The sequence below is a fragment of the Brassica napus genome, chromosome A9, assembly GCF_020379485.1.
Source record: "Brassica napus cultivar Da-Ae chromosome A9, Da-Ae, whole genome shotgun sequence".
In the NCBI taxonomy this organism is placed as follows: domain Eukaryota; kingdom Viridiplantae; phylum Streptophyta; class Magnoliopsida; order Brassicales; family Brassicaceae; genus Brassica; species Brassica napus.
The window spans coordinates 41,765,086-41,792,138 of record NC_063442.1 but is presented as its reverse complement, the minus strand read 5'-3'; the positions used below and the strand labels follow the sequence as shown (position 1 = coordinate 41,792,138).

Sequence of the window (27,053 nt, the reverse complement as noted above, 5' to 3'; positions counted from 1 at the left end):
AAGATAAATCTTATATATATTGTGTTATTATCTGAAAATAATATTTTTAATTATAAAATTTAATAATTAAGATATAATTTTTTTTTACAATTACATATTAATCAATCAAAAACATTTGTATACATATATTTTCTAAAATATTTCAAATAGGCGAGTGCTTTTAAAATTTCAACACAATAATAAGCATATATATATTTTGTATGAAATTTTTTACCATATATAAAAATTTGATGTTTTAAAAATTTTAAGAACATACTAATAATTTATTATGATTATTTTCAAACTAATAAAATATAACCAATACATGTTCAAAAGAAAATTATGCCCGCATATGCGGGCAAACCACCTAGTTTATTTTAAAAGTTAAAAAAGTTAAGATAAAAAACAATTGATAATTAAATATTAGTCAAGCAAAAAGATTATATAAAGATATTTTCTAAAATATTTTCTAAGATATTAATGTTTTAAAAAAAAAATTAACACAATAGTAAGTATGTATTTTGATAAAAAAAATATTTGACATATATAAATACTTTAACGTTTGATTTAACTATTTAAAACCATAAATAATAACTTATTATGTTGGTTTTAGATTAATAAAACATAAACTAATAAGTATTCATAAGAAGTTTATGTCCGTTTGTGCGGGCAAAACACCTAGTATTAGATTATATTGATTACACAAAGTTAAGCTAGTAATTAAGTAAAAGATTAGAGCTAATCTGAGTAATTTTTTTTATAACAATTTCCCTTTTTCCAATTTTTGCTTCATTATTAATTTGCTGCGATAATTATAAAACCTGATTTTACTTTCACAAAAACTTAACAGAATAATAAAGTGTTTTTAGTTTAAGTTGAATTTAACTTCAGCCCTAGGTTTTGATGATGAACAACAAATTTGGTGTCATGTTATTATTAAAAAGATTTATAACTTACGCAACAATCTCATTGTATTGCATGGTAGTTACAATTTCCTTAGAATTATTTATTATTATTTTTATTTTTTTGCTAAAAGCTAGAATTAAAAAGTTTGCCCTTTGCTTTCTCATTTAGACAGTTTGTGAGTTGGTTGAATTTGATTATAACTAGTGGAAATATCAACAGTACACTGTTTCCTTTTTTTTGACAACCAAACAAATTGTTAATTAGTTCATATCATGATGTTATCGTAACATGTACATGAAGTAATCATTCAAAAAAAAAAGGTTGTATTCACAGTTTGTCAATTTTCACAGCAGAAACATTAAAAATATTCATAGACGTATACGTTTCTTTGAATTAACTCACAATGAGAGTTTTGAACTCTTGGATAACTCATTTATAACAATTGATACAAAAAGTATCATCAACTATGTCAGATCTCCAATGAAGTCTTCGTGGGGTTTGAGTATCAAGATGAAGTTTATGATAACAGTCTTCGCTTGCTTAGTACTCTGGTCGGTGATGTTAGTATCATTCTCAGACCTCTTCACACACCAGCTTCTTAGCGCTATAGTCAACGGTATATGGTCATTTATCGTTTTGATTTCTTATACAGAATGATGCTTTGGACTTAATATTTCGTTTTTGTTGTTATAATAGTGGATTCAAAAGAAGCTAAGGATAAACTATTAAGATGGATTTTAACCGCTGATTTCGATGAGGATTCTTGCTTGAGTAGGCATCAGTCTTCCTTGTATCGCAAGCCTTCTCCACACAAGCCTTCTGAATACCTAATCTCTAAGCTAAGAAGCTATGAGGTACTTCACAGGCGTTGCGGTCCAGGAACAAGAGCTTACAAGGAAGCAACAAAGAATCTTATTGGTCATGATGATGAGAATTATGCAAATAGATCTGTTGGTGAATGCAGATACATTGTGTGGGTCGCGTCTTTCGGGCTGGGAAACAGAATACTCACTCTTGCTTCTGTGTTCCTCCACGCGCTCTTGACAGACAGAGTCGTTCTTGTTGATCAAAGCAAAGATATTAGTGATCTCTTCTGCGAGCCGTTTCCAGGCACTTCATGGTTACTCCCACATGACTTTCCATTAATGGGTCAGATAGGCAGATACAACATGGGATACTCTCGTTGTTATGGAACAATGTTGCGTAATCATGCCATTAACTCAACTTCAGTCCCTCCGCATCTATATCTTCATATCCTACATGACTCAAGGGATGTAGATAAGATGTTCTTCTGCCCTATGGATCAAACACTGATCGATAAAGTCCCTTGGTTGATTGTCAAAGCCAATGTGTACTTTGTCCCATCTCTGTGGTTTAATCCAAACTTCCAAACCGAACTAATCAAACTATTCCCAAACAAAGAAACCGTCTTCTACCACTTGGCTGGATATCTTTTTCACCCGACCAATCAAGTTTGGGGTATGGTCACAAGATCCTACGACGCTTACTTATCAAGAGCAGACCAAACACTAGGGATCCAAGTACGTGTTTTCACCAGACGAGCTGGTTATGTCCAGCACGTGATGGACCAGATCGTTGCATGCACACAAAGAGAGAAACTGTTGCCTGAACTAGCTACACCGGTCATTAATGCATCAAGAAGCAAGAAACTTAACGCTGTTCTTGTCACATCTCTGAATCCAGAGTACTCCAACAACCTAAAGAACATGTATTGGGAAAGACCAACTTCTACAGGAGACCTTGTACAAGTTTATCAGCCAAGTGGAGAAAGGTTTCAGCAAACAGACAAGAAGCTACACGACCAAAAGGCGCTCGCCGAGATTTATCTTTTGAGTTTAACTGATAACATTGTCACAAGCGCAGGGTCTACGTTTGGATATGTTGCTCATAGTCTTGGAGGGTTGAAGCCATGGTTACTCTATCGGCCATTTAGAGGCAGAGCTCCTGACCCACCATGTGTTCTTGCTGTATCCATGGAGCCTTGTTACATTACTTCTCCTAGTCATGGATGTGAGAACAAAAAGAGAATTGACTTGGCGACAGTCTTTCCTTTTGTAAGACATTGTGAGGATACTAGGCATGATGGGGTTAAACTATTTGATGATACCAAAGATGAGTTATAAATCTTATCCTGTTGAAACAAATAGTTTTTTTTTTATGAATATTGATTGTATGTAAAGGCTACTGATCATCATATGCACAAGTAAACAAAACAGAGGAAAGTTTGTAATATATATATATATATATATATATATATATAGATAAACTGACCATATATCTTGGCTTGCTTTTCATTTAGAATGTAAATGATTTTGTCTATGTGCTCTTACAATTTGTCGTTTTTAAAGCATTTTCTTAGTGAGTTATGACATACAGACTGGAACTTAAATTTACAGATAAACAAGATCTTCCAAAATCGAATTATATCATTAATTTATAACATTTTATTTTGTATTTGTAATAAAAAATATTTAATTAGTGAATTTTAAATGTTTTGGAGTTCGTTGATGGTCACAATAATACAAGATTTGTAGATCAAAGTTCTGTTAACTTAATCACAATTTAGATCTAAGCACACATACATATATATTAACTGAATCAAAGCAGGAACCGTCTTCCTTGTATCGCAAGCCATCACCATACAATCCTTCTCAATATCTCATCTCTAAGCTTAGAAGTTATGAGATGCTTCACAAGCGTCCCGGTCCAGGAAGAGATGCTTACAAGAGAGAGTACAAGGGCAGCTTGGTAATGGCGACGAGGATCATCCAAGCAGAACTAATGGTGAATTATGCGAACACATGGTGTGTGTGCCACAGGGCTGGGAAACAGAGTTGAAGAATCATGCTATTAACTCCACTACAATCCCATTGCACCTTCATATTCATATTCTCCATGACATGGGATTATACTAAGATGTTCTTTCTGCGGAAACAATCCGAGTCTAATAGGAAAGTCCCATGAATCATGGAGATTTTATTTGTTTTATTGTATGGTTTTAAAAAGACAAATTGACTTATATTTGATATAGAGTTACCGCTTATTTGACGCGATTAATTTAAGCGTAGCTTTCTATAACAACATATCCCTTCATCACTAAATTTCTTGCATGCATTGCGTGGATATTTTTGTATTTACTAAAAATACGGAAATCACACACATCACAACATTACAACATTAAATCTATATACATTTTGATTCCAATTCCATGGAAATCAATTGGTATATAGTAATTAATGACTATTGATTCATATTATAGCGTCATTAGTGTGTATATATATCAACAAAAATATGGAAATGAATAAAAAAATATATATGGAAATAGGCATATTACATTGGTCCTAGAAAATAGTCAATATTACCTTACTTGTTGTTAATCGACGTTATTAAAATATAGTAACATTTTTTTAGCAAATTGAGATTTTTTTTTTCTTTTTCGACAGCATATTGAGATCTAATTAACATCAATCTTAATACGTGTGTATCTATATATATATAAAAATGTGCCTCTCTCCTGAGAGAGCCACGTCACTAAGTCAAGCTCCCACAGTCTTCCACGTGTCCAACACTGCGTTTCATTAAAAGGAATCAACGTTTCTTTTGGGCTACTGTTAATTTTGTGGGTTTTTGGCATGGCTGAATAAACCCATCCCTAATTATCTTCTAACATGTCCAATGGAAAATTAGGGTTCATCTCCGCCATTGAAGACATCAAGTTGCTGAGTTCGAGTTGATGAATCTGTTCGTAGCGTTTCGATCACGTCGTCTGATCTTATTTCTCATCAACCGAAACGCTCTCAGTTACAGATTCGTCGCATTAAACATCTTCTTAACTCCATCAACCATATCTAGCCTTGAATGCGAATTTCCCTTCGGCAAGGCGGTGTCACTGAGCGTATAAAAAGGTAAGCCTTTCCCCTCTCAAAATCATATTCTTGATCTGTTGATTCATGGGGAAATGGCTAACTCGAAAGTTCTTCTTTCTGATTTGAAATCTGGTAGTTGCTGCGGTTATGGGAGGCGAGAGACGTCAGGCGCGGTGGGGATTTCTTCTCGCTGACAAAGGGAAACCGGAACTGTTACGGGCTACATTCAACCGATTCTTTTGGATTTCTTCTTAGATCGTTATGGGCGTCGATATGCTCTCCTTGATGCCAAGGTAGCTCCGGGGATTTAAAAGAACAAACCCAACTTTTTCCTTTAAGATTTACAAATCTTATCATTTGAGTTAAATCTCATATGTAAGATTTTTGCTTCAGTAGATTTTAGTTTTCAACAATGTTTTTGTTTTAAAAAGTAGATTATTGTATGATAGTTTTAAACAATTTGCAGGATATTACTGAAGAAAAAAAATCTTATCCATGCCCAACGGAGTGGTTATTCGGTGTTGATATTGTAAAGAAATAGGAAGAGTTTTCACGGTTTCACAGCAAGCCCAAATATACTTTGTTTTTGCATCATCTGGAGATTCCTTTGAGAAGAAGAGGAATAGAGTTCTTTTGGTTCGATGGGAAATTGGGTCAGAAGTCCGAAGAGAAGGTGCTGAAGGATTCAATGAAACCATCACAAAACAGTAAGTAAATGGATAAGTTTCTGATAAAAACTTTTTTTGAATCGAGCATAAAGCTAAATATATTTATGATTATATGATGTATCAGGTTCTGCTTCTGTCTCTGAAACCTGGAGTCGAACTGAATCTAACCGCATTTTCACACGTCTTCTTAACGGTACCATTTCTCTTCAACCTTACGTTAAAATTCTACTTGATTATGTAGAGATGATGGCTGCTCTGTTTTTTGAAATGCTTATGATCCATCAGCGGAAGAGCAATCGATCATATGAGAACTAATCGCGTAGACATAGCAGCGACACTGTTTAGAGTTCCGTGAGTGAGAACAAGATCATAATAGGCAGTACAATGCCTGCTTTATTGAATCTTCTCTTGAACGGGACCCGAGAGCAGCTGTGGCAGCATTGTTCAATCTCTGCATTGATCAGGGAAACAAAGGCATAGAGATGATAGCCGGCATAGTAGCTACATTGGTTGAGATGCTAAGCTTTGAAGTTACATGGCTGTGGTTCCCATTGCTTGCACAATGCCAAGAAGATTGACAAATCCCTCCGGCTTAGAAAGAAGGTCAAACCCACTCAGGGTTGTGAGGTTTCAGTTAAAGAATAATAAGATGCCTGAGCCAAAAGTGCCGGTGAGGTTCGATCTTGATGATCATGAGCAGGAACCAAAAGAGAAGTCTCTGGAAGAAAGAGAGGGTTTGAAAACTGTTGAATGGGAGGTGGAAGTTGTGAGGTTCAAATCAAGCTGACGAAGAAAAAAGCTCTAACTAAGGCTATTACAAACCAAGACGAAACCAAGAAGATCGTATTATTATATTTTAACTAGCGTGGATCCGATAGTTAGAGCTTTATGTCGAAACCGAGAAGATCGTATTACTCCCTCCGAAGGTACTCCTTTCAAACTCATTTATTCGTTTCTTGCTTTTAGATCGTACATACATGATTCGAACTGTTCAAGAAATGCATCAAACAATGTTGACTGTATACTTCTTGCCCATAGCGTTGTTCATGGTGCAATGGCAGGTTACACTAGCTACATCAGTAGTCTTATCAAATGGAAGACAAACATACATTCTTTAAAGCGTAAGTTACTGACACATATCAAATGGGTTTTTCGCTTTCAATCCAGGAAGAAGCCGAGTTGTGATTATGGATGTTTCAATGGGATAATCTGGTTCGACATAACAGAGCTGTGGTCTTGGAATCGCCCTGACCTGTTTTTTTTGTTGTGGTTGCAGAGTATAACATAGAAACAGAACAATATGGTGGTTACGGATAGGATGTGGACAAGGCTAATGTTTTAGACGAATCAGCTCAGTTTTTAGGCCCTACGGATATAATCAAGGAGAAGAAAGAGGTGCCGGAAAAGCTACTTAAGAAAACTGGTATGGAGTTTTTGATTTTCCTACGGCTTCTTAAAAGATCGCTAAGTGAAGCTCAGAAAAGCAATATGTTCTAGCGATTTACGCATATTTGTATCATTTTCTGTGTGATGAGTTTTAACACTTCAGCTATATTCTCTTAGTACTATGCTCAAGACGAAGCTGAACTGTGTAGATGGTAGATAAAAGCTTCACGTTCTACCCTACAAATAAGTGAAGAAGAATGACCAAAATTATTTGTTCAAAAAAAAAGAAAAGAATGACCAAAATTAATGATTATTTTTAACACTAAGAATTGTCATTGTCGTCAAGGACAAAATAAAGAATTAGTAATATAAAAGTGGCTTCATTGTGTACGGTGTGTTATGATTCTGTAAATAACACAGATTGTATTGTTTATCATATTAAAAATATATTCTCATTATCGAATGAACAGAAAAACAATTAATCTATTTCACTTTTTATATATATTTTAGATAAGTTATTTTGTTTCTAAGTTTTCACGGGAAAATAACCTAATTCTCAGTATCAATGTTGCAGGAAGTGAATGTTTTTTAAATATTTTTAAGAATGGGTTCATTTTCAATTAAATTAATTTATTGGCATAAATATGTTAACATATAATCTTTTTCAAAATTCATATAATAAAATATAAAATACATAAATTTATTGCAATTTTTAATATTATCGTGACATCATATTTACATACAAAATCTAAATTTACAGAAATTATCAAAAGTAAAAAAAAAATTAAAAAAGTATTAGAATAAACAAAAAATTACATCATCCCAACATATAATCTTATTCAAAATTCATATAATAAAATACAAAATACATATACTTATTGTAATTTTTAATATTTTCATACATGCAAAAAACAAAATTTATAAAGATTATCAAAAGTTTTAAAAAATAAATTAAAGAAAGTATTAGAAAAACAAAAAATTACATCATCCCAACCTAAAATAAACAGAGTTCAACAACGTAAAAAAAATAATTTATATCTATCTTCATCTTCTTTACTATTACTCGCTATCTTTGGTTCCATAAAATATAACCTTATTTTAAATAGTTAAATATAAAAATTAACTACATCAAAAACACATTAAAAATTATAGTATTCATTTATAGAAAACTACAAAATATTAAATTAAAACTGTAAAATATAAGAAACTAACAAAAAATCAAACTATTTACAAAATAGTAAACAAATACTATATCTCAACTTCAAAATTTGTAACTTTCTTATCTTCTTTACAACTAGGTAATGACCTTAGACGAATTAAAATATTTGAAATGATATTATAACTATACATTTAAGTGTTGATTTATAATATAAACAATATATTTATATTTTTAATATTTTATACAGTTTTAAATATCATATTCAGCCTAATATAAAACGTAACGAATGCATTCGTACAAATTGATAATTATGAGAACCACTAACCTTATTCTTGAAAACCAAAAATATAGCAATTCACAATTATCCAACAAACTATGAATTCATAATTATTATAAAAAAAAAAAACAAGAACACCTACACCTAATCCACCCAATATGATAAGTTATAGGCAGCAATTTATTAATATAAACACAAACATCGAAATCAAACATAATTAATCTTAACATACATAATCTCTAATCCTTGCACACCTTAATATTATTAAAAACTACATACGTTATTATACAATTCTCTTGCAAAAACTTATCAAAAACACACACAATGAAAATATACAATTACATAGTTACATATATCATAAGTAAAGTAAATCCCGCCCGTAGGGCGGGCCGACCCTAGTATGTATATATAAGAACGTTTCAGTTTAATCTCTCTCTCTCTCTCTCTCTCTGTTTAAGCCAAAACTTCCTGAATTTTCTCAAAAAAAAAACTTCTCTGCCCTTTTGTTTACTCATCTCTTTGTTCTTTTTTGTTATTGGTAGTCTGTTTTTTTCTTTTGTCTTGGTTTTTCTTGTTTTTTTTTAATAGTGTTTTTACTAAACACATGATTTACTATCTTCATCATTGTTTATTAAGTTATTCGTGTTTTCAATAAAAAAACACATTTTCTTTTTGAACAAATTCCTTTTCTATTTGTTTGATTGAACACCATGGATTCCAAACAATCATCTGGTTCATATGCTGGAGAACAGACATATTATCAAAGATCAATTCAACCAACAACATATGATCAATTCATAAAGGTACGTACGTTATGAAATATTTAAACGTTTATACCTTTGGTTCTCTGTTCATATTTAATCTCACATTCAATATATAATTACTGTATTTATATCTAAAACATACGTTTAATTCATATTTGATAAAAAAAAAAAGCAGTTAAGTAGAAGTAAAAAATCTATTTCGATAAAAGTCTGCATGAAATATGAATTAAAACTGATCACCTTGGTTTAGAGGTCTCAATATTAAAATTTCATTCAAACTTACTGAAATATGTTTTAACTTTTTAAAAGTGATAATCTATTAAGTGAAAACCTTAGTTTTGAGGCTGGTTTAGTTGTTGATTTCGATTGGTTAAATGGCATGAAGGGCTAGGCTTGTTGTGTCTATTAATTTTGGGCCCAGTTGTTAAAGGCCCAGTGGCAGCAATTGTTATAAAATGACTGCTTCAGATTCTGTTTCAAACCGTTGGAAACAGAGTAACGACTCTGCTGAAGGTCGTTAATTATTTATTTATTTTGGTTTTGGGAGTAGTTTGTTTTCAGAGAACGAAATCTACTTAAAAATCAATATATAATGCTACATGCATTAAGTTTTCATTACAAATTAAAAATACATAAATAACTTTTATTTTATTTTATTTTATGGTAGTTGCGGTAAGTTTTCTCTAAAAATACTATATAAAAGTCATCATTTTAAAATAGGGATATCTTTTCAAATACAAGTTGTCAAATGGTAAAAGCATTAAGAAAAACCATGGTCTATTGAATTGATATGTGGAGGCTCAAGTTAGGCCATTCTAGGAAACTCGTTTTTTGCCAATCAAATTTGCTTACTTTTTATATTCTCTCAGTCAACAACGGGATCTTACGCATCTGAGCCAAAGATTTTTATTAGCTGAATAAGTAAATGAATATGATTTGTCAATTCAACAATAATTCATGATTACAGAAAAGATCAAGATCATAATAATACATGACATGTGATGTATTGTATAGATTCCAAGTTTTTGAAATAAATTACAGCTCTTGTTGATTATTCAAAACAGCTCTTTCATTGGTCATTTCCTTGTTTGTTAAATCCACAATACAACTTGATGATTTGTATAATTCGAATATGAAGACTTTTATATGCATTAAACAAAACTTGAGTCACGTTCGGGGTTCGTTGATGGGCACAACATAACAATGACACATTAGAATATTCAAACTTTTATTAATAAATATCATGCTTCGTCCACTTTGGATCACTAATAAGAGTTGTAGACGTTAGATATATATATATACCTTTTGAAGCATCTCTGACCATAACTGATCAAAGTAAAGTCAACAATGTATCATCACCTGTTTCAGATCTCCAGCGATGTCCTCAAAACTTTGGGGTTGAAGATGAAGTTTATGATAACATTCATCTTCACCAGCGTACTCATTGGTTCCATATTCTTACTATCATCCCCAAACAACTTCAACGACCAACTTCTTTACGCTACAATCAACGGTAAACACACAAGAAGACCATTTAATCGTTTGAATATGTTTTTTTCTTGAACTTATATTTATTTTATTTTTTTTCTTGTGATTAATAGGTTCAAAAGAATCTAAAACACCTCAGGATAAGTTGTTAGGAGGGCTATTAACACCAGATTTCGACGAACGTTCTTGTGTGAGCAGGTACTATAAATCATCCTTGTACCGCAAGCCATCTCCATACAAGCCTTCCGAGTATCTCATCTCTAAGCTAAGAAGCTACGAGAAGCTCCACAAGCGTTGCGGTCCAGGGACACAAGCTTACAAAGAAGCAACCAAGAATCTTATTGGTCATAACGACAAGAACTACGCAAACGAAACCGTTGGTGAATGCAAATACATCGTGTGGGTCGCGGTCTACGGTCTCGGAAACAGAATACTAACTCTTGCATCCGTCTTCCTCTACGCGCTATTAACAGACAGAGTCGTTCTCGTTGATCAAAGCAAAGACATTAACGATCTCTTCTGCGAGCCGTTTCCAGGTACTTCGTGGTTGCTCCCTCGTGACTTCCCCTTGACGAGGCAGATCGATGGATACAATAAGGGATACTCTCGTTGTTACGGAACAATGTTGAACAATCATGCCATCAGCACAAACTCAACACCACCGCATCTCTATCTTCATATCCTACACGATTCAAGGGACGAAGACAAGATGTTCTTCTGTCCGAAAGACCAAACACTGATCGATAAAGTCCCTTGGTTGATTGTTAAGGCCAACGTCTACTTCGTCCCATCTCTATGGTTTAATCCAGCTTTTCAGACAGAACTGGTGAAGCTCTTCCCGCGGAAAGAAGCAGTGTTTCATCTCCTGGCTAAGTATATTTACCACCCGACGAACGAAGTTTGGGGTATGATCACAAGTTACTACAAGGCGCACTTAGCTAGAGCTGACGAGAGGCTCGGGATTCAGATACGTGTCTTCAGCGGCGGCGCGGGGTATTTAAAAAACGTCATGGACCAGGTCTTGTCCTGTACGCAAAGAGAGAAGCTACTACCTCAAGTCGCGGGTACACAAGAGGTTAACGTAACTCAAAGTCAGAAAGTTAAAGCGGTTCTTGTCACGTCACTGTATCCAGAGTACTCTGATCGTTTGAGGAACATGTTTTCGAAGAAAGATAGTTCGAGAGGAGAGGTCATCAAAGTTTATCAGCCAAGTGGAGAAAGGTATCAACAAACAGACAAGAAGATACACGACCAAAAGGCTTTAACGGAGATGTATCTTTTGAGTTTAACTGATAACGTTGTCACGAGCGCGAGGTCCACTTTTGGGTACGTTGCTCATAGTCTTGGAGGGTTAAAGCCTTGGTTATTGTATCAGCCGAGGGATGCTTCGGTTCCTGATCCGCCGTGTGTTCGGTCTACTTCGATTGAGCCTTGTCATCTTACTTCACCGTCTCATGGGTGTGATGCTGATTGGGGAACTGATTCAGGGAAGGTTCTTCCGTTTGTAAAGCATTGTGAGGATCGTGATAATGATGGGCTTAAGCTGTTTGATGAGTTGTAGTAGTTCCTTCTTTAGCTTTTATTTCATTGGATTATTTTTGAGTTACTGAAACAGAGGATCATTGTTTATCTATCTTTTGATTCTTGTCTATTAATAATTATTTAAATGTTTAATAGAAGATTGTACGTAATTATATCCGCTGTATCAATATTTTAATGCATAGAAACACATTGTTATACATAGCACAAGATTTTAATATGATAACTTGTAAACAAAGTTTCTACCTTTATGGCGGCTCCTCTGTTCTCAAGCATTAGCAAAGCTGCGGTTCTGTTTTTGTATTTTTCCGTCTCTGGCTCTAGCTGTTTTTTTTTTTAAGAACTGAAGCCCTGAAGATACTTGTATAACTGTATGAAGTAGTTTCTTTACTTGAACATTGAGCCCCTGAAGACAAGGGCTTGGTCATATCTACCTTGTGGACAGCAACCACCGGTTAAAGTCAAGAGCTATTATTTCATCCGTCGTCTCTAGCAACAATTGTATAGTTTTATCAACTTTATAAAGCTTAATCAAAGCATCAAATGCGACGTTGTAGCAAACCCTATCAAGTGAAATGTTCATGTCTCTAATTTCTATAAACTTATGATAAGCTTCCTATATGACAGTGGCCATGTAGTTCAGGGGCGGACCGAGATCACCTCTCTCTCACCTAGGTGGCTTAGGTCCGCCCCTACTGAAGTTTCTAGCTTGCTATCGTTAATAAAATGCAAAGGGTTAGGCATATTCATGTCTTGCGGTGTCCTTCCATTATTGCATAGTAACCACACACATTCGGATCAGTCCACACACATACATGTGACATTTTGTCTGTCTCTGCGTGTGAGTGTGGACCCAACATTTCTCCACTCTTTCTAATCATTTTGGAGGGAAATGTATGACTGAGAGTCGAGACTTTAAGACTTTGATAGAGAGAAGTTATGAAATGGTATTTAACTATTTCAAATTCTATATGAAATTTTTAAAAGGGAAAAATATGGAAGATTTGTGAAAGGTTTATAAGAAAATTTAAACATAACTGAATGGGAAATTTTCGTACAAATGTGTGAATTAATAATGAATGACATTTCGTGTGTATATTTTTAAAATAACATTGCATTTCTTATATTGTCTTCTCAAAGAGAATTGTTAATCTTTCTCAACAATAAATATAAACAAATTCCTTTATCAACCTAAATTTCAAAATTATAGTTCAAATAATTTGAGATTTTACGAAAAAAAAGAGTACTGAAATCCATTTCTCATTTTTTTGAGGATTCTTGCCTAAATAGGTAATAAGTTGAAGGTTTAGTGTATTTTCTACAATGTTCACTTATCAACTGCAGATAAGAGACTTGTGGTTCACGTTTAGTGGAAGAGGCAGCCTCAGGCAGGTCCCTTCCATCATTAAAAAGGTAGGTCAAAAAGATAAGATTGTGATTGTACCAACAAAAAGACAAGAAGCTTCACCGTCACCCACAGTAACAGCACTATGCACACATTTATCATCACATCTACTATAAAAAGTAGAAGATTCTTCTACCACAATTAGAATTAGTCTAGTAGTCACACTTGAACTCTTTGATAGATAGCTCTACGTAAACATGTCTTAGTAAGTAACACCTAATCTCTGGCCAAGTTTCTGAGCTCTGGATTTGAAGATGAAGCTGACAACAGTTGTCACTTGCTTACTACTTTCTTCACTGATGTTACTATCATTATTTACCTTCAACCATCAGCCTCTTGATGCTACAATCAAAGGTAAACTCATTCATCTTTTTGGTTTTGTTAAATCAAGAAATCTCCTTTGACATTTCCTATATAGGTCAAACGAATTCAAGAAAACCAAGGGATGAGCTGTTAGGAGGGCTTCTTACTAAAGAGTTTGATGAAGAATCTTGCTTGAGTAGGTACCATTCTTCCTTGTATCGCAAGCCATCACCTTACAAGCCTTCTCAATATCTTCTCTCCAAGCTTAGAATCTATGAGATGCTCCACAAGCGTTGCGGCCCAGGCACAAAGGCTTACAAGGAAGCAATAAAGATTCTTGGTCATTATCAGAATGTGAGTAGATCCGTTGGTGAATGCAGATACATTGTGTGGATTGCTGTTTATGGGCTTGGAAACAGAATACTTACTCTCTCTTCTCTGTTCCTCTATGCTCTCTTGACTGGGAGAATCATTCTTCTTGACCAACGCACCGACATAAGATCTCTCTTCTGTGAGCCCTTTCCAGGTACTTCCTGGCTACTCCCTCAGGATTTTCCATTAACAGATCAGCTAGATAGCTTCAACAAGAATGGTTCACATTGTTATGGAACAATGTTGAAGAACAATACCATCAAGTCCACTATAAGGGAAACCGTCCCTTCCTACCTATGTCTTTATCTTATCCATGATTATGAGGATCATGATAAGATGTTCTTCTGTGAAAGAGACCAAAACCTCATCAGACAAGTCCCTTGGTTGGTCTTCAACGCAAACCTTTACTTTATTCCATCTCTATGGTTAATCCCTAGTTACCAAACCGAACTAAGCAAGCTATTCCCACAGAAAGACACCGTCTTCCACCATCTAGGCCGCTATCTTTTTCACCCTACAAACCAAGTGTGGGGTATGATCACTAGATCCTACAATACTTACTTATCAAGAGCAGACGAGACACTTGGGATTCAAGTACGAGTTCTAACCAAGCCAGCCGGATACTTCCAGCACGTTATGAACCAGATCCTAGCCTGTACCAAAAGAGAGAGCCTCTTACCTGAAGTAGCTGCAACAGAATCCAAAGTTACTAATACATCAACAAGACCGAAACTCATATCCGTTCTTGTCACATCTCTTTACCCGGAGTACTCAGAGAATCTAAGGACCATGTACTGGGAAGGCCCTAGCTCGACAGGAGACATGGTGCAAGTTTACCAACCAAGCCAAGAAGTGTATCAGCAAACGGACAAGAGGCTTCACGACCAAAAGGCACTCGCTGAGATTTATCTGCTAAGCCTAACTGATAAACTTGTCACAAGCAACTCCTCTACGTTCGGATATGTTGCTCAAGGACTCGGAGGATTAAGGCCATGGATACTTTACAAGCCAAAGAACCAGACAGCTCCGTGTGTTAAAGCCATATCGATGGAGCCATGTTTCCTCAGAGCTGCGATCTATGGTTGTCAAGCTAAGACGGTGAAGATCACCCGCTTTGTTACGCCTTGTGAGGATCGGCTCACAGGGCTTAAGCTAGTTGATTTCGCTAATGAAGTTTGATTGTAAGCTCTCATCTTCTTCTACATACATCATTGTTACCAAAGATCTATAAATAAATTGTATATAACGTCATTAAGTTTTGTAAGGATCATATTACAGGAGTTAAGCTAGTTGGTGAATATTGATTTTAATCCTTCACCATCTTCTATGTTCATCATTGTAAATCCTTCTCTTTTTTTTGGGCACCATCATTGTAAATCCTAAGAAATCGAAATAATCACCAAAGTATGTTTGACTATTTATATATTTGTGTGTGTATGGTTGTATACTACGTCACACTCTGAAGTTTTACTTTATATAATCAGAAAGAAATAGAGTAACGATTTAGTTGATAAAACTATTGGAGAGAAGATCCCATATCGAATATATGAAAGGGACTTGAGTAATATATAAGGGACTTGGGCCAATCCACTAATTGCCAATTGGTTTTAAGTTGGAAGCCCAAGAAACTTATCATGGTATCAGAGCTGGCCCAATACCCTGACCCATTAATCCGGCCCGGACAGTGGCCCGATCATCCCATTAGCTGATGGCCCATAGAAGGTTCAGTTCCGCCGAGATCGCTAGAAAATAAAGCATGATTTCGGAGGGGGTATGATGGATTCTGCGAGATTAATGGTTATACGCACCATTATCTCGAGGGAGGGTATTGGAGAGAAGATCCCACATCGAATATATGAAAGGGACTTGAGTAATATATAAGGGACTTGGGCCAATCCACTAATTGCCAATTGGTTTTAAGTTGGAAGCCCAAGAAACTTATCAAAAACAATCCAAAAACGTGACAGGCCAACTGCTAAATTTAACATGACAGTGATTACAATAGTTATAAACAGGCCTTCTTACTAGTTTAGTAGTTATTACGATAGATATTACATAGATTTGTATATCTATATTTCCTATTCTAGTTCTTTCCATTTATTCCAATTAGGTTTAGGAGAGATCATGAGGTTTGTATAAATACTCGGCTAAGGCCAATGTTAATGGACAAGATACAAGTTAATATTCATTCATTCATAAACTTGTCATGGTATCAGAGCCAGGTTAATGATTTAAGCATACCTTTTAGATCACGTTTCCCGAAACCAGGATCAATATTTAATATATATATACATGCAACAAAATAGAAATAATGAAGAGAACTATGCCGTTTATAATCTCTGGGATGATGAAGCTCACGATAGGAATAACCACTTGCTTACTACTACTTTGCTTGGTGATACTACAAGAATCCTCTAACATCTTCAACCTCCACAAGTCCGTTTTCATAGCAGAACTTGCTTGAGTAGGTATCAGTCTTACTTGTATCGCAAGACTTCACCTTACAAGCCTTCTCAACATCTCATCTCTAAGCTAAGACGCTACGAGATGCTCCACAAGCGTTGCGGTCCAGGCACAGAAGCTTACAAGAGCGCTACAGAGAAGCTTGGTCACAATCATGTAAGCAACTCTGGTGATGAATGCCGGTATGTGTTGTGTGTGTCGCCGTTGTCAGGGTTAGGGTTAGGAAACAGGATGATCTCTATGGTTTCTGTGTTCCTATATGCTCTCTTGACAGAGAGAATCATGCTTGTTGACCAGAGGAGTGATACAAGCGACCTCTTCTGCGAGCCTTTCCCTGGGACTTCTTGGTTTCTTCCTCTTGATTCTCCGTTGATGGATCAGCTTGATAGCTTCAACCGTGAGTACTCGCGTTGTTATGGAACAATGTTGAAGAATCATTGCATTAACTAAACTACAGTCCCATCCCAACTTTATCTTTATCTTTTCCATGATTATGGTGATCATGATCAGATGTTCTTCTGTGAAGATAACCAAATGATCATAGGGAAAGTGCCTTGGCTGGTCGCTAAGTCAAATCAATACTTTGTTCCATCTCTATGGTTGATCCCTAGCTTTCAGACCAAACTCATCAAGCTGTTCCCAGAGAAAGATACTGTCTTCCACCATTTGAGTAGGTATCTTCTCCACCCTACAAACCAAGTCTGGGGCATGGTTACAAGGTCTTACATTGCTTACTTGTCAAGAGCAGACGAGAGACTTGGGATCCAAGTAAGAGTTTTCGAAAAAATAACAAGTCCTCCTCCCATCAAGCATGTGATGGATCAGATTGTAGCCTGTACGCAAAGAGAGAAACTGTTACCAGAAGTAGACACTCATGAGAAAGTCACCACCACAGAGAAACCCTCTAAACTCAAAGCTGTCCTAGTCACTTCTCTGACTTCTGGATACTCGGAGAGTCTTAAGAGTATGTATTGGGAACATCCGACTTCGACAGGAGATGTAGTTGTAGTTCACCAGCCAAGTCAAGAAGCGTATCAGCAGAGTGACAAGAAGTTGCACAACAAAAAGACCCTTGCTGAGATGATTCTCTTGAGTATGACTGATGAAGTTATGATCAGCGCTTCGTCTACGTTCGGATACGTGGCTCAAGGTATGGGCGGGTTAAAGTCATGGATACTCTACGAACCAGTAAACCACACAGTTCCTGATCCACCTTGTGGTCGTGCCATTTCGATGGAGCCGTGTTTCCATGTCCCTCCTGTTTATGGCTGCAATGGTAAGACCGGAACCAACACAGGAAACATGGTCCCTTTTGTAAGACATTGTGAGGATAGAATCTTGGGAATCAAGCTAGTTCAAGATACCTCATGAGTTTTAACTTCTGTGGAAACTAGAGCAAGTGAGAATGTTTGAATAAACTCAAAGAGAAGTGTTGCATCCTGTTAATTTTGAAGTGTCTGGCCACATTTGTTGTTTACCGTAATGGGTATTTGCCTCAATTCGTTTAGCTTTTTTAAAAGTTTTTTTTGCTTTCTTTAAGGTTAATTCGTGTTTGTTCACAATACAGCCACAAAGATGTTAATGTAAAAAAATATTTATGTATTGAAGATCCATAGTTTCACATACCTACATCTTTACTTCTCTATCTTAGGGACACCAAACAAAAAGTACAAATGTCTTTTTATGTCATTACATCATATTCATTCATTCATAGGATATAAGCTTGAGAGCTTCTCCATCATGCAAATTCGTTGCCATTCTAAGACTTCGATACCTTTTGTGACTAATAGCCTTGTATAGTCGCGGATGTTCAGCATCCACAAACTCGCTTGGAGCTTCCAAATCTGTATCCATTGGTCCCAACAAGAAGGAAGCGATAGAAAACCTTGTTTTAGCTTCGTTGCATTGCACTCTATGCTTCACATTGCATAACCTTCCATTGCTCCATATTGTAGCCATGTCCCCTAGGTTGATAGCAAGCGAGTTTGCTAACGGGGGTAAGGGAAAGAACGTTTCAGAAGAAGGGTCCATGGCTTCAAGTCCACCAACGTTTTCATCATCTTGGAGTATCGTCAAGAACCCCCAATCTGTGTGTAAATTCACACCAGAAGGTTTCCCAACTGCCTCGGCTTTGAAATGGTACTTGTGTATACGAAACTCGCTTGGCCAAGATTTGAAGAAGTTGGTAGTATCAGCCAAACCATAACTCTCTGCTAGTCTCCTTGATAAATCTTTTGCAAGCCCACGAATAGCTTCAGCATACTTCACCATAATGTCCCTACAAAATATTAACACACAACTCAATGTTTTTTTTATTAATCTGGGGTATTTTGGACCTATGGAAAGACAGACTAATCCTCAAGGAAGATGTAGCCGAGGTAACTCAATGTTCCGTACCCTTTTGAGGCCAACCAAAATAACAAGAAAAGAGAAATTAACCTTTGTTCCTGAGAAGCCTCGAGTTGATCACAAAAAGTGTTGACAGCTTGAGGAGAAGCCGTGTCATAGAGACCCAATGCTTCATTATAAGGATTGATTTCGCTTTGAGCCGTGTAACCACTCCATTGTTGCACATCAGTGTTACGCACTTTCACCTCGTATGGACGCTCAAAGAGATCCATAATGGTCTTCTTCATGTCAGACATGAGAGACAAAGAAACTCCATGGTTAATCACCCTGTAGCATCCCCATCTCTCGCTGGCTTCACGGAGTTTCTGATTCAACATCTCATCAGAAACCTGTCCCAAGTCTATTGTCGGAAAAAATACACTCGTGGCCGACATTATCTTCAATGTTGAGTTTGAGAAGAGAGGCCTTTGTCTACTCAACATAACCAGATTATAATGTTATATAAAGAAGTTCAAGAATCAGAAGAAAACGTACGAAACTTCTCATCCTAAAATTGATTAATGATAAAACGTGTCTAATGATAAAATAACGTTACTCTTTTTTGGTCAACTGTAATGGATACACTAAGCACTAAATATATGAAAAATTTACAAATTTAATAATATTTATTTCGGTTAGATATACGCCAACATTTATACACTAAATCTATGCAAAAATCACAAATTTAGTGATATTCCATTTTAGTTAGATATACACCAACATTCATGCACTAAATATATGAATAAATCACAAATCTAATTATATTCCATTTCAGTTAGATATACACCAACACTCTTTTTTTTTTGTCATCAACTTAAACAAATTCAATACACCAACATTCATACACTAAATATATGCAAAAATCGTAAATTAATAATATTTCATTTCTGTTAAATATGTATACCAACATTCATGCACTAGAATTTGATTGGTAGAAGGGATGATAAAGAAACAGTATAATGTTATATAGAACTAGTATGATGCATAAGATGTAACTGCTAGACTATATATAGTTCAAAAGTCTTGAAATGTTATCTATATCTTATTACATTTTCACTTCATAACAATTTAGTTAAGAAAAAGTGAAAACTGATATGAAAATTCAAGGAAACTAACCAATTTATTTCTTTTTTTTTGAATGAATGTAAAATTTATTCAATCAAAACTGTTTTACATCAAGTGCTTCATTTTTTTGTTTAATTACATACTCATAAAATGAAAATTATCCTAATCTTCTCTCAAGAACTTCCAAGTATTCTCGCTCCAAACCAAGCAGCCAATCCCTCTTCAAAGTGTTGTTTACCCATTCCCTTGACTGACAGCAACTTCAGCCTAATCGTTTTATCCACCCAAGTAACCAAGAACTTCTCATCTCTTGGTTGCTCCTCATGTCTTCTTGCATTTCTCTCCCTCCATATACTGTGCAGCAGGGCTTGGAATGGAGCTGTGATTCCATGTCCCTCCTGTTTATGGCTGCAAAGGTAAGACTGGAACTAATACAGGAAACATCGTCCCTTTGTAAGACACTGTGAGTATAGAATTTGTGGAATCAAACTAGTTCAAGATCCTCATGATTTTAGCTTCTATTAAAATTAGAACCAGTGAGAATGTTTGCATAAACTAAGTACAAAAGTCTTTTATTTATATATATTGCGAAAATCCATAATTTTCACATACCATAAGACAGAGTTACATCTTTACTTCTCTATCTTAAGAACACCAAATAAAAAGTACAATAGTCTTTTTATGTCATTACATCATCATGTTCATTCATTCATAGGATATATGTTTGAGAGCTTCTCCATCAATCAAGTTCGTTGTCACTCTGAGACTTCGTATCCCTTTATTACTTATAGGCTTGTATAACCGCGGATGTTCAGCATCCACAAACTCACTTGGAGCTTCCAAATCTGTATCCACTGGTCCCAACAGGAAGGAGACGATAGAAAACCTGGTTTTAGCTTCGCATCGCACCCTATGCTTCACGCTGCCCAACCTTCCATTGCTCCATATTGTCGCCATGTCCCCAAGGTTGATAGCAAGCGAGTTTGTCAACGGGCTTAAGGGAAAGAACGTTCCTGAAGAAGGGTCCATGGCTTCAAATCCACCAACGTTTTCATCATCTTGAAGTATCGTCAAGAACCCAAAATCTGTGTGTGCCTGCACACCAACTTTCCCGACTGTTTCGGGTTTGAAATGATACTTGTTGATACTAAACTGGATTGGCCAAGATTTGAAGAAGTTGGTAGTATCAGCCAACCCGTAACTCTCTGCTAGTCTCCTTGATAAATCTTTTGCAAGCCCATGAATAGCTTCTGCATACTTCAGCATAATCTCCCTGAATATTATCAAGACATAAATCAATGTTCCATACCATTTTGAGACCAAACAAGAAAAAAAGACAAAAACCTTTGTTCAGCAGAAGCATCGAGCTGGTCACAGAAAGTATTGAGAGCTTGAGGAGAAGCCAGGTCGAGGAGACCTAATGCTTCATAATTAGGATTGGTTTCGCTTGGACGAAATCTGTAACCACTCCCTGGTAGCACATCAGTGTTACGTACTTTCACCTCGTAGGGACGTTCAAAGAGATCCATAACGGTCTTCTTCATCTCAGACATGAGAGACAAAGAAACTCCATGGTTAATCACTCTGAAGCATCCCAATCTCTCGCCGGCTTCACGGAGTTTCTGATTCAAGATCTCATCGGAAACCTCTCCCAAGTCTATCGTCGGGAAAACTACACCGGTGTTGGACATTATTTTCAAAGGAGAGTTTGGGAAGAGAGGTCTGTGTCTACTCAACACAACCAAAGTCAAATGTTATACAAAAAAAATTGTGAGTAGTGATAAAAAATGTTACTAATGATAAAAAAATGTTACTAATGACAAAAGGAGGTAAGTAATGATAAAAAAACATTACCAATGATAGAAAACGTTACAGATGACAAAAAAACGTGAGTAATGATAAAAAAACGTTACCAGTGATAAAAAACATGAGTAATGACAAAAAAAACTTTACTAATGACAAAAAATTGTGACTGATGATAACAAAAAATATTATTAATTACAAATATGTTAGGACACGAGAATCCATATTAAAAATTACAAAGCAAAATATGATGGTTGCAATAATATAAATTGGTAAAATGTTTGAAAATCGACGTAAAAATAAACGAATATATTGAATCGTGATATAATCACTTTGTTATCGTTCATAAGTGAGATGTTTATGCATATGATTATTGAGTTCCAAGATAAAACCTAGACTGACATACTGTTTTGCATCATTCAAAACAGAATTTGCAAACTTAACAACCACACTACTCTTGAGACTTACTTTGAAAATTTTAAAGTGTTGCTGGAACTTTGTATGTGAAAGTTAATCTTTAAGATTGTTATCAATAAATGAGTTAGTTTAATTGAGAGGTTAGATATCTATTTATACAAGAGATTAATCATAAAGTAATTTGGACATTTGTCATTATACTAAGTTTTAGTCATTTGTTACTAAGTCATCTTAATTAATCACCAAGTGTAATTTAGTTTGGCCATTTGTCACCAAAGGCAATAAGTGTCACTAAGGACAACCTTATTGGTGGTATCAAAGAGAGTTTCTAACTATCAATTACATTGAAAAAGCTAAAAAGAGTGGAGAGAGAAGGATGAAAAGATAGTGCAGGCAAACTTCAACAAAAGAATAGGAGATACTTCTTTACATGTGTAGCTTTATAATTGATATGTTTCATCTTTATGATTTAAGTTTAATTAATAATTCAATTATGTTACAACTAATCATATTAAAACAATCAGATACTTCTTTCCAAGATACTACCCATTGGTCATGCTCTAAAGATCCGAGTGTTTTTTACTTTCAAAACTTTTATTGTTGAGCTTTAATTTTAGGTTGACTATTAAAACTTTTGGCTTTTAAAAAATTAAAATGGCTTTGGAAATTGTTAAGAGCCTAAATCTGTGGCTTTGAAAGAAAAAACAAATCATATTAAGAGTAAAGTTAGTTATTTTGGCTTTGAAATTTTTTAGGAAAGTTTTAGGACTTCAGAAAACTTAAAGTGTGATTGGTGAAAAACAAACTTTAAAGATTTTAGAATTAAGTTAAAACTTTCAAAGCCAACAAATTTAAATCCGAATCGGAACCTAAGTTGCTTAGCTTAGTCATTTAAGTAGTTTAGTCAGTACGTTTACTTTTTTTTTTTTTTTTTGGCTCAACAACAACTTTCATTATCCAAATAAGTGATTACAAGATTTTCAACCTCGAAAGATTTTAAACCCCACATACATCGACGGATCTAGTACCACCCAGGAACACTTAGAAGGATCCTACGCTACCCGAATCAAAACGTCGATGCATTTTTCACCACGACGAGCCGAATTCATTCCACGACTCGGAATGAACCGTCTCTTAAACCACCTAATTCTACCACTAAAAACCAGATAACAAAGCTAGTCCTTAACCGACGATATTCCTAAAATGGGAATTTCAATTACTAAACCGAAGCAACCAGCACCAAAAAGATTTGAGTGATTATCAAGACCGGCTGCTTCCAACACCCTTCGGGTGCGTATTCCACTTAGGCTCTACCGGTAGAGAAGGAGCAAAGCTTTGCATCATTGAAGGTCAGGTTGAGACTTTGGCACCATCTACGGTCAAGCTGGGTCCCTGCAAAGTAGAAGGAGCAAGGCTACCGGATCTGACATTCAAAACGGTACTGCGAATGCATTGCTCCTAAGTGTGTATTCTAAGCCTTATTACTCTCCCACTGACCAGGTGGAGGAGCTCTGAGTCTCACCACACTCCGCCTCCGAGAACCAGAGGAGCAGCTTACTCTACAGGGAGCCGTCACGTCGATGTCGAAGCCTCGTTTCTCTAATGTGAAGCGCCTCTCTTCTAATCTCCAAGAGGACCATAGACGATCCTTAACGGTTATCGGAAGATCAGCTACACGCAGCACAAGAGTCGGTCCGGCGACCACACGACCGCCTTACGAGTTCCGGTACGCCTCCGGACTGTTACTCCCAAAGTTCACATGGCGAGAAAAGGCGTTGAGCTGCACACACGCTGAGTAAGCTCCTGACGCCTCTGCACGCGCCCCTCTCCTCACGGATCTGAGAATCAGGCCATCCTTCCTGCCACAGCTTTCAGATCTGCAAGCTGAGAGTCGAGAAACGACACCACGCGCCTCCATCCCGAAGAATAGAGCCAACGAGACCAAAAGGGGAAAACGGCTCGTCACGCTCCATCCTCAAAACCCTAAAAGCCGACCCTTCCATAGGTTTCCCCCTTCACACGACTCGCCACTGCTCCAGATCCACCTTCAGTCTTCTCGTCTTCATCTCCGCCGCGGACAGAGGAAAGCCAAGAACCTCCATTGAAACCAGAGTCAGCAAGCATATCGTCGGGAATAGGGGCCACCACCGAAAGAGCAAAGAGAAAACGAGACGGAAAGGATTGAGAGGAGCCTCCGACGCCGGGAGAGGACACCGGCCGCCGGGGGTAAACGCTGCAATTAGGGTTTGGTTTTGTCGAAGGGAGAGAGAAGAGTTAGTTTTTTTTACGGCTAGACTTTTTTTGTCAGTACGTTTACTTAGTTATGTCATTTTTCACCAAATGGATTTTATTTAGTCATCAACTCACTAAGACTTTTTTTAATTGTCTATAAACAATTTCAACATTTAACTCAGCCCATAGAATTCTAAAATGTGGTGGTTTTTTCATATAAAATATAACATTTGCTTCATATTAAATTAGATTTTTATCCAACTCGATAAACTTATAAAATTCTACTCACACGTACTTAATTTTTACTTAGCTCGATAAACTCATAAAAATAGTTCCAACAAAATATATACCAACATTCATGCACTAAATATATGAAAAAATCATAAATATAATGATATTTCATCTCAGTTGATATACACCAACCAACATTCATGACACTATATATATGCAAATTTTAATAGAAAAAATACTTGAATTTTTACATATCTTTTCACAATTTCACTTCATAACCAATTTAGTTAGGAAAAGATGAAAACTGATATGAAACCCCAAGGAAATCAACCAATTTATTTAAAACTAGACTTGAAACCAAACTGGTATTGAATCTTACCCTAATGGGAAACTAAGAGTAAGATGTTACTTTTCAAAGATGTTTCAGAACCCCAAAGCCTCAAATTAGCTTTTACTAGAAGGAAGAGAGACCAGCAAGCTGTCTAAACTTCTCATAAGAGACCCAAAACACAAACTGCCATGGTCCAAGCCTCCCCCATGTCGGCAAAAAGCCTTTCCACAAAGCTCTTACTCCTTCAAACCTAACCGTCTTCACCAAACAGTCATACGAGCTCCTGTACACACCTTTCTCACCCTGATTCATCATCCTCGTCTTCACCACATCTGCAGGACAACTCAGAGTCGTCGAAGCAAGACCCGACATGATAGACGCAAGAGTGTGCGCGTAAATGTTATCCCCGCCCGAGATATTTTTATCGATGACAAAGTGTTTGGCGTGATCGTAGCAAGCTAGCTCACCCATATTCACCAAAAACGCTCTCTGTATGTTTGGAACAACACCTTTCCATAACCCTTTCACTCCTTCTGCTTGTAGAATTCTAGTGAAAGCTTCCACAGGTCCAGAGTACCTCGGTTTCAGACCTTGGCTCACCAGTCTACCATCTGCTTGCATTCTCACTTTCACCAAATCAGCTGGGCTAGCCACTACCTGGATTACTAACAAGAACACAACACAGGAAGCATCTTAGTTTGGTGTAGAATAGATAACACTCAAAGCTCAATCCGAAAGATATAAACAAACGTAAAGATCTCATCTTTATGCCATCGTAGAACAAACAAGAAGCAAAATGATATAAACAAACTTAAAGATCTCATCTTTATGCCATTGTAAGAACTAAGAAGAGGCAAAATGATATAAACAACACTAAAGATCTCAGCTTTATGCCATCGTTGAACTAAGAAGCAAGCAAAAATGATATAAACAAACTTAAAGATCTCATCTTTATGCCATTGTAAGAACTAAGAAGAGGCAAAATGATATAAACAATACTAAAGATCTCAGCTTTATGCCATCGTTGAACTAAGAAGCAAGTAAAATGATATAAACAACCGTAAAGATCTAAACTTTTATGCCATCTTAATACTAAGAAGCAAGCAAAATGATATTAACAAACTTAAAGATCTCATCTTTACGCCACTGTAAGAACTAAGAAGCAAGGATTCTTTACCTGAGCCATTACACCAGATAACCCTCCGAGGAGAGCCTTTGTGGCCAAAGGAAGAGACTCGCCGTTGTTAGCATCGGATCTGACAATGAGCCCTTTCAGATTCTCGTACCCGATGATTCTGATCGGCGTGTAGAAGAGGTGTCTTATAATCGCCGGAGAGAGACCTTTGTAGAAACCCATCATCCCTTCCTGCCTCATGATCTCAGACACCACTCCGATGGCGCCAACCCGGTGAGCAGCCGAAGCGGATCCGGGAGCATAACCATGGAGCTGCATTCTGGTCTTTGTGAGATCAATCGGAAACGTAACTGACTCCGCGACCATCGCCGATAGTGATGCGAGCAGGATCCTCTTTTGGGTTGGTGCTTCTCCGGTTACTCGGCGCCGCTCCATTTTTCTCACCGGCGGGTAGGTTACGAAGTCGAAAAGTTTAACAACCCAAAACTGATTTCGCTCTACTCTATTGTTTGTGAAACGACATCGTTTTGGTTATTTTCTACCCATGACATTCGGTTCTTTGGTTATAAAAGTTTAGGATCTGTTAAAAAATTTAAAATTTATAAAAATTCGGTTCTGGTTCAGTTATTTTTATTTTCGATTTGATTCCGGTAACAAAATTAAAAACCAACTTATATCCAAAATAACTTCATATTTCATTTGGTTCCAATTTCTTTCTAGTTAAAAAGTCAAAAATTCAAAAAAAATTGGATTAAGTATCAATTTTTTTTTCAGATAAAAATTTAAATAATTTTAAATATTTTGGATAAAAATATTCTAATAATTCAAATTTTTAATATTTTGACTTATAAATAA

General features: G+C 36.1%; 6 protein-coding genes, 1 long non-coding RNA gene and 1 pseudogene across 9 annotated transcripts; 5 read left to right on the top strand and 3 right to left on the bottom strand.

Moving 5' to 3' along the window:
* Positions 1-1,174: 1,174 nt before the first annotated feature.
* LOC106379356 (probable fucosyltransferase 7) lies at positions 1,175-3,085 on the top strand. The gene is made up of 2 exons (XM_048741749.1): positions 1,175-1,501; positions 1,582-3,085. Exons 1-2 carry the CDS (start codon positions 1,366-1,368, stop codon positions 3,027-3,029), a joined length of 1,584 nt encoding a protein of 527 aa, XP_048597706.1. The 5' UTR covers positions 1,175-1,365; the 3' UTR covers positions 3,030-3,085.
* Positions 3,086-4,541: 1,456 nt separating this feature from the next.
* On the top strand, positions 4,542-7,596 carry LOC106369127. Of its 2 annotated transcripts, none has more exons than XR_001274133.3 (7): positions 4,542-4,811; positions 4,909-5,065; positions 5,239-5,479; positions 5,565-5,633; positions 5,726-6,366; positions 6,479-6,561; positions 6,717-7,596. It is a non-coding gene; the product is annotated as an uncharacterized LOC106369127 (long non-coding RNA). The 2 variants fall into 2 exon arrangements; XR_001274134.3 differs by having other exon boundaries at positions 6,502-6,561; positions 6,717-7,594.
* Positions 7,597-10,286: 2,690 nt separating this feature from the next.
* LOC106380906 (fucosyltransferase 6-like) lies at positions 10,287-12,255 on the top strand. 2 transcript variants are annotated; one of them, XM_022712834.2, is made up of 3 exons: positions 10,287-10,539; positions 10,628-12,113; positions 12,154-12,255. In XM_022712834.2, the coding sequence occupies exons 1-2, from the start codon at positions 10,374-10,376 to the stop codon at positions 12,073-12,075; spliced, it is 1,614 nt and encodes a 537-aa protein (XP_022568555.2). In that variant the 5' UTR covers positions 10,287-10,373; the 3' UTR covers positions 12,076-12,113; positions 12,154-12,255. The 2 variants fall into 2 exon arrangements, with proteins under 2 accessions (XP_022568555.2, XP_013676198.2); XM_013820744.3 differs by having other exon boundaries at positions 10,628-12,255.
* A 1,173-nt stretch (positions 12,256-13,428) lies between these two features.
* Positions 13,429-15,556, top strand: LOC106379272 (probable fucosyltransferase 8). The gene is made up of 2 exons (XM_013819277.3): positions 13,429-13,812; positions 13,877-15,556. The coding sequence occupies exons 1-2, from the start codon at positions 13,713-13,715 to the stop codon at positions 15,310-15,312; spliced, it is 1,536 nt and encodes a 511-aa protein (XP_013674731.2). The 5' UTR covers positions 13,429-13,712; the 3' UTR covers positions 15,313-15,556.
* Positions 15,557-16,444: 888 nt separating this feature from the next.
* LOC106369130 lies at positions 16,445-18,042 on the top strand (annotated as a pseudogene).
* A 146-nt stretch (positions 18,043-18,188) lies between these two features.
* LOC106369131 (2-oxoglutarate-dependent dioxygenase DAO-like) lies at positions 18,189-20,006 on the bottom strand. The gene is made up of 2 exons (XM_013809230.3): positions 19,036-20,006; positions 18,189-18,874 (listed from the first exon to the last, which is right to left on the bottom strand). Exons 1-2 carry the CDS (start codon positions 19,425-19,427, stop codon positions 18,301-18,303), a joined length of 966 nt encoding a protein of 321 aa, XP_013664684.3. The 5' UTR covers positions 19,428-20,006; the 3' UTR covers positions 18,189-18,300.
* Positions 20,007-20,564: 558 nt separating this feature from the next.
* Positions 20,565-22,396, bottom strand: LOC106369133 (2-oxoglutarate-dependent dioxygenase DAO-like). The gene is made up of 3 exons (XM_013809232.3): positions 22,321-22,396; positions 21,394-21,777; positions 20,565-21,322 (listed from the first exon to the last, which is right to left on the bottom strand). The coding sequence occupies exons 2-3, from the start codon at positions 21,738-21,740 to the stop codon at positions 20,755-20,757; spliced, it is 915 nt and encodes a 304-aa protein (XP_013664686.1). The 5' UTR covers positions 21,741-21,777; positions 22,321-22,396; the 3' UTR covers positions 20,565-20,754.
* Positions 22,397-24,933: 2,537 nt separating this feature from the next.
* Positions 24,934-26,716, bottom strand: LOC106369132 (mitochondrial uncoupling protein 3). The gene is made up of 2 exons (XM_013809231.3): positions 26,241-26,716; positions 24,934-25,720 (listed from the first exon to the last, which is right to left on the bottom strand). Exons 1-2 carry the CDS (start codon positions 26,631-26,633, stop codon positions 25,187-25,189), a joined length of 927 nt encoding a protein of 308 aa, XP_013664685.1. The 5' UTR covers positions 26,634-26,716; the 3' UTR covers positions 24,934-25,186.
* Between the last annotated feature and the right edge of the window lie 337 nt (positions 26,717-27,053).